General features: G+C 35.9%; 1 protein-coding gene across 1 annotated transcript in view; it reads left to right on the forward strand.

Annotated features, from left to right (window-relative positions):
• castor1 (cytosolic arginine sensor for mTORC1 subunit 1) overlaps positions 1-12,500 on the forward strand; it is a 30,645-nt gene that overhangs the window by 10,379 nt on the left and 7,766 nt on the right. Inside the window, exons 3-6 of the mRNA XM_062024126.1 lie at positions 4,050-4,243; positions 7,062-7,197; positions 7,363-7,486; positions 9,073-9,171. Coding sequence (XP_061880110.1) covers positions 4,050-4,243; positions 7,062-7,197; positions 7,363-7,486; positions 9,073-9,171 — 553 coding nt within the window. The remainder of the gene's footprint in view (positions 1-4,049; positions 4,244-7,061; positions 7,198-7,362; positions 7,487-9,072; positions 9,172-12,500) is intronic.

Raw genomic sequence — 12,500 nt, forward strand, 5'->3', positions numbered from 1 at the left:
TATATTAACCATCTTTGTTTAGTTTCAAAAACATTACATTTTAATTTACTTAGTTATGGTAGCCACCTAGAAACATTCATAGATACAATAGAAAAACAACTATTACTGTAAGAAATGGTTTGATACGAATAAGTTCACTCTCAATTTAAACAAAACTAAATGTTTAGTGTTTGGAAAGCGTGCCATTGATGTATGTAGACATTTAAAAATAAATGATACAGAGAATACAATTTATTGGAGTACTTTTACAAAATAAGCTCAGTTGGAAGCCCCAAATGAAATATGTCAAGCTATGTACATCTCTTGCAATAATATCTAAAGTCAAACAACTGTTAAATGAATAAAGCTATATATTGTATATATTGTGAGATACAGTCTGGTGTGCCGTGGGAGATGATCTAATTTTCACCTATTTTTGTAACTGTAGTCTGCAAATGATGTGTTGTTGTTGAGCGTCGGTGCTGTCTAGAGCTCGGCAGAGTAACCGTGTAATACTCTTCCATGTCAGTAGGTGGCAGCCGGTAGCTAATTGCTTTGTAGATGTGGGAAACGGAGGGAGGCAGCGTGCGGGTGAAAAGGTGTCTCATGCTTAGACTAACTGCGATGAGGTGGCGACTTGTCCAGGGTGTACCCCGCCTTTCGCTCGATTGTAGCTGAGATAGACTACAGCGCCCCCCGCGACCCCGAAGGGAATACGCGGTAGAAAATGGATGGATGGATGCTTAAACTAAAAATAAACAAAAGGTAAGTGCCGCTAAGAAAAGGCATTGAAGCTTAGGGAAGGCTATGCAGAACGAAACTACAACTGAACTGGCTCTACAAAGTAATCAAAAACAGAATGCTGGACGACAGCAAAGACTTACTGTGGAGCAAAAGACGGCGTCCACAATGTACATTAAAAACCAGACTGCGTTTATCATTTCCGAAAGAAAGAAATGTTTCAAAAGCAACATTGTGTGTCTTTTTTTCTTGGGATTCATGTATGGCAGACCTGGGCAAGTTAAGGCCCGGGGGCCACATGCGGCCCGTTGAGCTTTTCAATCTGGCCCGCCGACATTCCCAAATCATTTTTTTAGATGTTTAAGATCTGCCATTATGATGTGCACTCATCTTTACACATGTCTTCAACTATACTAAGTATTTCCATGCTTGGAATCTGCGCTTTTGCATGATATACTAGTTACTATGGTCATCTAATTAGTTACTATGGTCATCTAATTAGTTACTATGGTCATCTAATTAGTTACTATGGTCATCTAATTAGTTACCGTAATTTCCGGACTATAAGCCGCTACTTTTTCCCCTCGTTCTGGTCCCTGCGGCTTATACAAGGGTGCGGCTTATATACGGCCTGTTCTTCTCCGACACCGACGAAGAGGATTTCGGTGGTTTTAGTACGCAGGGGGAAGACGATGACACAATGATTAAAGACTGACTTTTCATATACCGGTAGGCTGGTTATTTTGATAACGTACAGGCGAGCACTTTGTATTACTTTGCAGCGTTGTATTATTTGTACTCTGCACGAATGCTGTTCGCCATGTCAAAGATGTGAAAGTTTGATTGAATGATTGAAAGATTTATTGTTAATAAATGTAGGGATGATGTTTGATAAGGAATTATCGAGTTCGAGCCTATTATCGAATCCTATTATCGAACCGATTCCTTATCGATTCTCTTATGGAGTCCAGATAGGTGGTTGTATATGGAAAAAAACACAATATTTGGTTTAACAAAAGCTCACTTTTATTATATAATAAAAAAATAAAATCTAATAAATAAATAAATATTGACTGTTACCCACCTAAAAAAAATAAAATAAAATAAATAAATATTGACTGTTGTTACCCAAAGTATATCAACTGGGATTTTTCAGAGAAACAAATATATACAGTAACACAAAAACAAGCTGTCTCTGTGATCACTATAGGTGTATAAATAATAATATAGTGTTAAATAAAATCCGTCCCTTGGGCACAAAACTGAAAATAATACAGCTCTCCAAAAAGTGCACTTCAGCTGCTATTGGAACATAACTGTTTGTTATGATGCTTTGACATTTTTGCACTTTATTTCTTTATTAAAAGAAAATTCTATGAAGAGAAAAGTTGTTTGCAAATGTGGTTACAATGCTAATAAATGAAAAGTTAAAGCTAAAAAAAGAAATACACTTTATTGAGTTAACATTATTTCTTTATGGGGGAAAAATGTTATGAGCTAGAGAATAAAACAACTACACTACCCAGCATGCAACGGGAGTTACGAGCATGCGCGGTAGCCCCGAAAAGTGTTGCATGTTGCCACGCTGTGAAAGTAAACGTCAAGAACTCAGCCAACACGCCTCGTCTGCATTATTTATAATTAGACAGACAACACATCTACAGTGTGATTTTGTTTTGTTTACAAGGAAAGAAAAACAAAAGTTAAAAAAGGGAGATATGTTGTATATATATGTATGTGCTGCGGTTGTTTTAAGAACGTTGCGACAGCTGCCGTAAAGGAGGTGCGTTGCTAGCCTGGTTGCTATGTTTCTGGTTGGTCGTAAAAGTGTTGGTCATGTGTTTAACCCTGCTAAAATCTCTCAGTAAAGTTATTCGATGGATTATACCTTTTGTTTTGAACTTTATTACACCTTGGAGCGCTTTTTCCCGTCCATTGTCTTCCTGCTTTCGCTATCTGCGCCTAATGACTGAGCTACGTGACGCCATTTCTTGTGATGTCCCACGGAGCATTTCTGGTCGGGACGGGATTCGAATAAAGAATCAACTCTTTTCCTTTACTATAGTGGTCTCGATAACGGGTACCGGTTCTCAAAAAGGGATTCGAGTCCGAGGACTCGGTTCTTTTCTTATCAAACAACCGGGAAAACCGGTTTCGAGTATCATCCCTAAATAAATGGGACGCGTTGCGTTCCCAAACAGTCATCTCTGTCCCGACAATCCCCTCCGTGGTAGCAGGAACCCCTATATACTACGCTAATTACACATCAAAACCCTGCGGCTTATAGTCGGGTGCGGCTTATATATGGAGCAATCTGTATTTGCCCCTAAATTTAGCTGGTGCGGCTTATAGTCAGGTGCGGCCTATAGTCCGGAAATTACGGTACTATGGTAATTGACGTCACAGCAGCTCAGACGAGGCACCAAGCAGTGTTGGGCGGGAAGCGTTTCCACATACGCGGAAGGAGATTTTCACAACAAAGTTCCAAAGCTTAGTAATATATCACATATATCAGTTTGTAGGCGTTTATTTTGTACCCTTCGCATTCATATTTCACTGTTTGTTGCATTTTTGTTGCGTTTCTCTTGATTGTAAAATATGTCGATGGAAAGGGGGTGTGATGTTCATATTTTGTCAATATTCAGTGTTTTATCCTTTATAGAAAAATGTAAAATTTCATTCCGTTTTTTTAAGGCGGTCTGACATGACGTTTTTAGCATTCAATCAGACATTATTGTGAGGTTTTGTTTTGTTTTTGTTTTGTATTTGTGTTTTTGTTTTGTATTTGTGTTCCTAAAAATAGATATACCGGCCCCCAGACACATTTTTTTCTCTAAATGTGGCCCCCCGAGTCAAAATAATTGCCCAGGCCTGATGTATGGAATCATGTGGGCCAAGAGTTAAAAGACTGCGAAACTTTAATTACATTTCAAATTATTTTTGAAGAAATCCATTGGGAACGGATGCTAAGGATGTAAAATGAACATGTTGGAGCTTTTTCATTTTATATTTATTTTGTGATTAATGGAAAGCAATAAAATGCAGAACTACTTTTATAGTTTTTTACGTTTTCTATGCAGCATTTGTGGCAAGCCGACGCAAATAAACAAATGCATGGAAAGACCGCACACGTATAAAACGCTCCTTGGCTGCCTTTCATTCAGAGAAGCAAAGAAAAAGCCAAATTGAGTCATGTGACGCTGACTTTATTTCCCTCTGCGGACACTGTTGTTACTGTAAACCAGTGCTGTTAGCAGTTTATCACAACATTGCTGCTGTTTTTCCAAAGAGAGCGTCTTCATTTCTCACCCCCTCCACACCATGTGCAGAGCTCCGCCCCTCCGAGCACCTCCAGGTGGAGAGCTCCGTGTGGCTGCCGCTCAACGTGGCCTCCAACGCCAACGCCTCCGTCGGCTCGCAGGCGGTGGGCGTGACCAAGATCGCCAAGTCCGTCATCGCGCCGCTGGCCCGGCAGCACGTCTCCGTCTTCATGCTGTCCACGTACCAGACCGACTTCATCCTGGTGAGGAGGACTTCATTTTCGACTTTCTAAACTGACAAAGTGTAAAAAGAAGTTAACAAAGTATGAAGATGTCGGCCACATTTTTTAAGACTGCGTGTGTACGTCATAATGTTTGTTTGTTTTTTATCAGTTTTTAAAAGTCATTTGCGAAAATTGGTGTGAATTGTGTTGAGTCGAGTATCCGTTCTGATTCGAATCATGAACCCAAGAATCGGAATGAAATTGAATGGTGAGTCGTTGTAGGAGTCACGCCCCTCCTGTTGTGTGCCGTCGACTGTAAAAAAAAAACGTCCTTGTTCCGTCTTTTTCCCAATGTACCGTTCAATGCGGGTTCTGGAAAAAAACTCGATTTACATTCGAATTGTGTTTTTTTAATTTTATTTTCTTTAAATCGATTTTAAAATGTTCAAGAATCAATTTTTAAAGAGTCGTTATTTTGAGACCGCGTGTGTACGTCATACTGTTTTTTTATTTTTTTTTATCAGTTTTTAAAAGTAATTTGCGAAAATTGGTGTGAATTGTGTTGAGTCGAGTATCCGTTCTGATTCGAATCATAAACCCAAGAATCGGAATGAAATTGAATGGTGAGTCGTTGTAGGAGTCACGCCCCTCCTGTTGTGTGACGTCGACTGTAAAAAAACCCCGTCCTTTTACTGTCTTTTTCCCAATGTACCGTTCAATGCGGGTTCTGGAAAAAACTCGATTTACATTAGAATCGTATTTTTTTTTTTTAATTTTCTTTAAATGATTCCGAATCGTTTAAAATGGTCAAGAATCAATTTTTAAAAAGACGTTTTTTTGAGACTGCGTGTGTACGTCATACTGTTTTGGAATGCTTTTTTTTTTATTATCAGTTTTTAAAAGTCATTTGCGAAAATTGGTTTGAATTGTGTTGAGTCGAGTATCCGTTCTGATTCGAATCATAAACCCAAGAATCAGAATGAAATTGAATGGTGAGTCGTTGTAGGAGTCACGCCCCTCCTGTTGTGTGCCGTCGACTGTAAAAAAACCCGTCCTTTTTCCGTCTTTTTCCCAATGTACCGTTCAATGCGGGTTCTGGAAAAAAACTCGATTTACATTAGAATCGTGTTTTTTTTATTTTATTTTCTTTAAATCGATTTTAAAATGTTCAAGAATCAATTTTTAAAGAGTCGTTATTTTGAGACCGCGTGTGTACGTCAAACTGTTTTTTTATTTTTTTTTATCAGTTTTTAAAAGTAATTTGCGAAAATTGGTGTGAATTGTGTTGAGTCGAGTATCCGTTCTGATTCGAATCATAAACCCAAGAATCGGAATGAAATTGAATGGTGAGTCGTTGTAAGAGTCACGCCCCTCCTGTTGTGTGACGTCGACTGTAAAAAAACGTCTCTTTTCCGTCTTTTTCCCAATGTACCGTTCAATGCGGGTTCTGGAAAAAAACCTGATCGATTCGAATCGTGTTCTTTTTCTGTTATTTTCTTTAAATGATTCCGAATCGTTTAAAATGTTGACGAATCAATCTTTAAAAAGACGTTTTTTGAGACTGCGTGTGTACGTCATACTGTTTTGGAATGCTTTTTTGATCAAATTTTAAAAGTTATTTGCGAAAATTGGTTTGAATTGTGTTGAGTCGAGTATCGGTTCTGATTTGAATCATAAACCCAAGAATCGGAATTAAATTGAATCGTGAGTCGTTGTAAGAGTCACGCCCCTCCTGTTGTGTGCCGTACAAACGGCACTAGTGGTGCCTCGAGAATTAGGGATGGGTACTGTTCACATTTTCACCGATACGGTACCCGGGGAATCAATCCCTGTTCTAATCGGTCCCAATTTTCGGTACTTTTGCGTGAGTTAAAGACTATTCATTGTTTTTGATAGTGAAATCTAGATTTTATTGCAACATTTAAAAATTAGCTACAGTTGTTTTTATATTGTCAGGTTCAAACACCGATGACATCTATTAAACAAGACAAGAAGCAAGGAATTAAACAGAGACAGAATTCAATTTAGCTCAATTGAGGAGAAATGTCTGGGCTGTACTCTTTGCACAGTCTCCCACCACGCTCTGACGGAAGATTGTACGCATCCTCTTTTATTTGGACTTTCCCTGATTACATGGCAACAGCTGTTTCTAAAGGGAGGGGGGTCGTAAACAGCCGTCGCCTTTGGTTACAAAACAGTTCAAAGAAGAGATGCCTGGAGGGCGGGTCAGGTCCTGCTTCCTCTCCGCTTTGTCAAGACAAAATCTTCCTGTGGATTACAATACATAAAAAAAAACGACACCTTCATGTCGCTTCCCATCCTACACAGTGGAGTTTTACAAGCCTTTTGATCGGTAAGATCAAAGACAGCTTTTGTCCTCTCGCCGGGAACTCATTGAAACACAAAGTTTTGTGATAACTTAGATACAATTATTCTGACAATTAGCAATTTCATGGTAACGTGCATTTTAGTTGTAGTATTCATCAACAAATTTCGAGGTGCTGAAATCGCCATGTAGAATCGCTAATGCTAATTGGTAGCACGTCAATAGCAAAGCGAGCGTATTTTTGGAAAAGTGGAGCCTACCTTTACTCACGTTGGAGCGGTTTTTATTGAGTCAATTTCTTGGTTGCCATTGAAGATTGCGACGTTACCGAGAGGTGGTTTGGCTGAGTCGGCTCTCAGTGCCGCTGGAGTGTCCAGAGTCAGATTGAAGTACAAACCTGGCAGTTAAGTCGCCGCCCCTGCGAGGTAGGCGACTTGAGTGGTGTGGAAGAGAGCGGATGGAAAGTCTCTTTGTGAGGACCCATTGGAGTGGTCCACGGTGGTGTTTGACGGCGGTCTCACCTCGACGCAGGTGCGGGAGAAGGACTTGTCGGTGGTGGTCCGCACTCTGGAGGAGGAGTTCAACATCTACAAGGAGGTGGGAGGAGAGTCGCTCCTCGTCCACGATCAGGACTTTTCCAACGGCATCTACAAGAGCAGCAAAGAGGGTGAGCACTTCCTGTTAGCGTGTCTTGTGGCGTCCAGCTAGTACCAGGGTCCAAAAGAAACCCCCCGGAGTCGTAGACCCTCACCAATCCTCAGTCCTTCTCCCAGAAATAATCCTGCTCGGACGACGTGACGATCCAAAAGTTGATCCGTGTTTTTACTTCCAGCCTTGCAGTCCACACTCCACCCGGTCCTCATCCCTCAGAACCAGTTCTGTGTCATGTCTCTGGACCCGGACACGCTGCCCTCCATCGCCACCACGCTCATTGACGTCATCTTCTACTCCAGCAGGTGAGAGGGCGCCCTGCTGCAGTGCCACTGCCCAACACAAGGTGGCGACATAGCACCTCTAAAGAAACAAGGAAGTAGTAGACTATTAATAATTCAATAATTCATAACATTGATTTTGATTCATTATTATTTTTTGGACTACTTCATTTTTTCTTTGTGTGTGTGTGTATGTATATATATATATATATATATATATATATATATATATATATATATATATATATATATATATATATATATATATATATATATATATATATATATACACACATATATATATATATACACGTATGTATGTATATATATATCTATATATACACACATATATATGTATGTATGTTTATGTGTATATGAGAATGTGTATATGTATATATGTGTATATACTGTATATATATGTGTGTATATATATATATATATATATATATATATATATATATACCGTAATTTCCGGACTATAAGCCGCTACTTTTTCCCCTCGTTCTGGTCCCTGCGGCTTATACAAGGGTGCGGCTTATACACGGCCTGTTCTTCTCCGACACCGACGAAGAGGATTTCGGTGGTTTTAGTACGCAGGAGGAAGACGATGACACAATGATTAAAGACTGACAGTAGGCTGGTTATTTTGATAACGTACAGGCGAGCACTTTGTATTACTTTGCACCGTTGTATTATTTGTACTCTGCACGAATGCTGTTCGCCATGTCAAAGATGTGAAAGTTTGATTGAATGATTGAAAGATTTATAGTTAATAAATGGGACGCTTTGCGTTCCCAAACAGTCATCTCTGTCCCGACAATCCCCTCCGTGGTAGCAGGAACCCCTATATACTACGCTAATTACACATCAAAACCCTGCGGCTTATAGTCGGGTGCGGCTTATATATGGAGCAATCTGTATTTTCCCCTAAATTTAGCTGGTGCGGCTTATAGTCAGGTGCGGCTTATAGTCCGGAAATTACGGTATATATATATATATATATAATATGTATACATGTATATACATACATGTGTGTATATATACAGTATATGTACACATATATATATATATATATATATATATTTATATATATACGTATATGTATATGTATACATGTATATATATACATATGTGTATATATATGTACATATATATATACATATATTGTCGTATATTGAAATATGTGTGTATATATGTATGTGTATATTTTGGTGTATTTATTTAAATATATATATTTATATATGTGTATATTTTTGTATATTTATTTAAATATATGTATATATATATTTTTATGCATGTGTATATATTGATTTAAAACTATGTATACATATATTTTTTTATATATTTGTATATGTGTACATATATATATTGTTATATATATATAATACATATATAGTGTCTATATATGTATGTTTGTGTGTATGTGTGTATATATATATACATATATTGTGTGTGTATGTATGTATGTATATGTGTATATATATATATGTATATAAGTGTGTGTGTGTGTGTATACTGTATACACACACAAACCGATGAAGTTTGAATTGAAGAATTGTTTCACTTTCGGTTTGGAACGACTGACTTGCTCTTTTTTCTGTCCCTCACAGTCCTAAAGAGTCTGAAGACTTGGATCGCATCAAGTTCTTCTCCTTCTCCCTCATCGACGGCTACGTCTCGCTGGTCATGGACACGGACGCTCAGCGACAGTAAGGATGCGTCCACTCCACACCTTCATGCCATGTCCCCGTCAACTACAATTGCTATCTTTTTCACTATTCTTAGTTGAAATGATGGGGAGTGCATGAGAAAGTGACTAATATTAAATAACTAACACAACTAATGCCAATGAGCAAATGCTGAGTCAGCATTAATAGCGCTCAACATTCACTCAGTAGCAACGTTTTATAGAGTATGCAGAGCTGGATAAAGCTGTGACCACTCATCATACTTCACATGCAGCTACTGCCATCTTGTGGAGGTCATTAAAAAACGGCATGAGGAGGTTGCATACAGACGCAGCTGCAGCATGTTCATGTAGCAAAGATTAGGGGTGTCTAATAACGTTAAAAATAAGTCTTATTCATTCTTATTTATTTTTCTCAAAGCTTAAATCTGGAGATCAACTTCAGAACTATCTGTCAATATAAAGTTACAATTTTTTAAAAATGTTTTATGCTCTATGTTAAAGAAAACACAAAAATATGAAATGTTTGCCTCCTATAAAAATGCCAAAGTGTAACATTTGATGCTAAGTCATTGGAGCCTTAATAGGTCAATAATTCATAACATTGATTTTCATGCATTATTATTTTTTGAGCATTGGATAAAAGTATTAAAAATAAGTTTGACATTATTTTAATTGTTTTACTTTCACCTACGGTATATCTCTAGATCAACTTCAGATTTGTCAATAAAAATACATTTTTTCGTTTGATGCCCTTTTTTCATGGCAAACACACAAAATATTCTGTGAAATATTTGATGTGAAGTCATTGGAGCCTTAATAGCTCAATAATTCATAACAACATTGATTTCCATTCATTATTATTTTTTGATCAATGGCAGTTTTTCAAAATAAAAAACCCACTAAAATTCTTGGGGATCCAACAGAGCCTCGCTCATAAAAGTATGAAATATAAGTCATACGTTATTTTTATTTCTTTTACTTTCAACACCTAAATCTCTCTGTCAACTTCAGATCCATCCTTCAATAAAAATAAGTTATTTTTTACAATGTTTTTTTAAAAGGTGTTTATTTAATGCCTTTTTTGTCACAGAAAACATGTTTTAAAACAAAATATGCAACATTTATCAAGCACTTACAGCCTTAAATTGGTCAATAATTTATAACATTGATTTTGATTCATTATTATTTATGGAGCAATGGTGGTTTTTTAAATGAAAAAAATCCCACTTCAATTCTTGGGTATCCAACAGGGCCTCGATAATAAAAGTATTAAAAACAATTAATACTTTATCTTTATTACTTTCAACACCTAAATCTCTCTATCAACTTCAGATCCATCCTTCAATAAAAATAAGTTATTTTTTAAAAATGTGTTTATTTAATGCCTTTTTTTGTCACGGAAAACACGTTTTATGGCAAACACAAAAAATATGCAATATTTATGAAGTACTTAGAGCCTTGAATTGGTCAATAATTCAAAACATTGATTTTGATTCATAATTTTTTTTTTTTTAGCAATGGCAGTTTTTTAAAAAAAATTAAAAAATCCCTCTAAAATTCTTGGGTATCCAACAGGGCCTTGATAGTAAAAGTATTACAAATAATGAATACGTTATTTTTTTTTTTTTTTACTTTCAACACCTAAATCTCTCTATCAACTTCAGATCCATCCTTCAATAAAAATTAGTAATTTTTTACAATGTTTTTTAAAAGGTGTTTATTTAATGCCTTTTTTGTCACAGAAAAAATGTTTTAAAGCAAAATCTGCAACATTTATCAAGCACTTACAGCCTTAAATTGGTCAATAATTCATAACATTGATTTTGATTCATTATTATTTATGGAGCAATGGTGGTTTTTTAAATGAAAAAAATCCCACTTCAATTCTTTGGTATCCAACAGGGCCTCAATAATAAAAGTATTAAAAACAATTAATACTTTATTTTTATTACTTTCAACACCTAAATCTCTCTATCAACTTCAGATCCATCCTTCAATAAAAATAAGTTATTTTTTACAATGTTTTTTTAAAAGGTGTTTATTTAATGCCTTTTTTGTCACAGAAAACACTTTTTAAAACAAAATCTGCAACATTTATCAAGCACTTACAGCCTTAAATTGGTCTATAATTCATAACATTGATTTTGATTCATTATTATTTATGGAGCAATGGTGGTTTTTTAAATGAAAAAATCCCACTTCAATTCTTGGGTATCCAACAGGGCCTCGATAATAAAAGTATTAAAAACAATTAATACTTTATTTTTATTACTTTCAACTAGAGATGTCCGATAATATCGGTCTGTCGATATTATCGGCCGATAAATGCGTTAAAATGTAATATCGGAAATTATCGGTATCATTTTTTTATTATCAGTATCGTTTTTTTGTTGTTGTTTTTTGTTGTTTTTTTATTAAATCCACATAAAAAACACAAGATTCACTTACAATTAGTGCACCAACCCAAAAAACCTCCCTCCCCCATTTACACTCATTCACACAAAAGGGTTGTTTCTTTCTGTTATTAATATTCTGCTTCCTACATTATATATCAATATATATCAATACAGTCTGCAAGGGATACAGTCCGTAAGCACACATGATTGTGCGTGCTGCTGCTCCACTAATAGTACTAACCTTTAACAGTTAATTTTACTCATTTTCATTAATTACTAGTTTCTATGTAACTGTTTTTATATTGTTGTACTTTCTTTTTTATTCAAGAAAATGTTTTTAATTTGTTTATCTTATTTTATTTGATTCATTTTTTTAAAAAGTACCTTATCTTCACCATACCTGGTTGTCCAAATTAGGCATAATAATGTGTTAATTCCACGACTGCATATATCGGTTGATATCGGTATCGGTTGATATCGGTATCGGTAATTAAAGAGTTGGACAATATCGGCATATAGGCAAAAAGCCATTATCGGACATCCCTACTTTCAACGCCTAAATCTCTCTATCAACTTCAGATCCATCCTTCAATAAAAATAAGTTATTTTTTAAAAAAGGGTTTATTTAATGCCTTTTTTTGTCACGGAAAACACGTTTTATGGCAAACACAAAAAATATGCAATATTTATGAAGTACTTAGAGCCTTGAATTGGTCAATAATTCATAACATTGATTTTTAATTAAAAAATCCCACTAAAATTCTTGGGTATCCAACAGGGCCTTGATAATAAAAGTATTACAAATAATTAATACGTTATTTTTATTTTTTTTTACTTTCAACACCTCAATCTCTCTTTAACTTCAGATCTATCTTCAATAAAAAATAAGTATTTTTTTTAAATTTGTTTATTTAATGCCTTTTTTTCCCCACAGAAAACATGTTTTATGGCA

Source organism: Entelurus aequoreus, linkage group LG17 (assembly GCF_033978785.1).
Source record: "Entelurus aequoreus isolate RoL-2023_Sb linkage group LG17, RoL_Eaeq_v1.1, whole genome shotgun sequence".
Lineage (NCBI taxonomy): Eukaryota > Metazoa > Chordata > Actinopteri > Syngnathiformes > Syngnathidae > Entelurus > Entelurus aequoreus.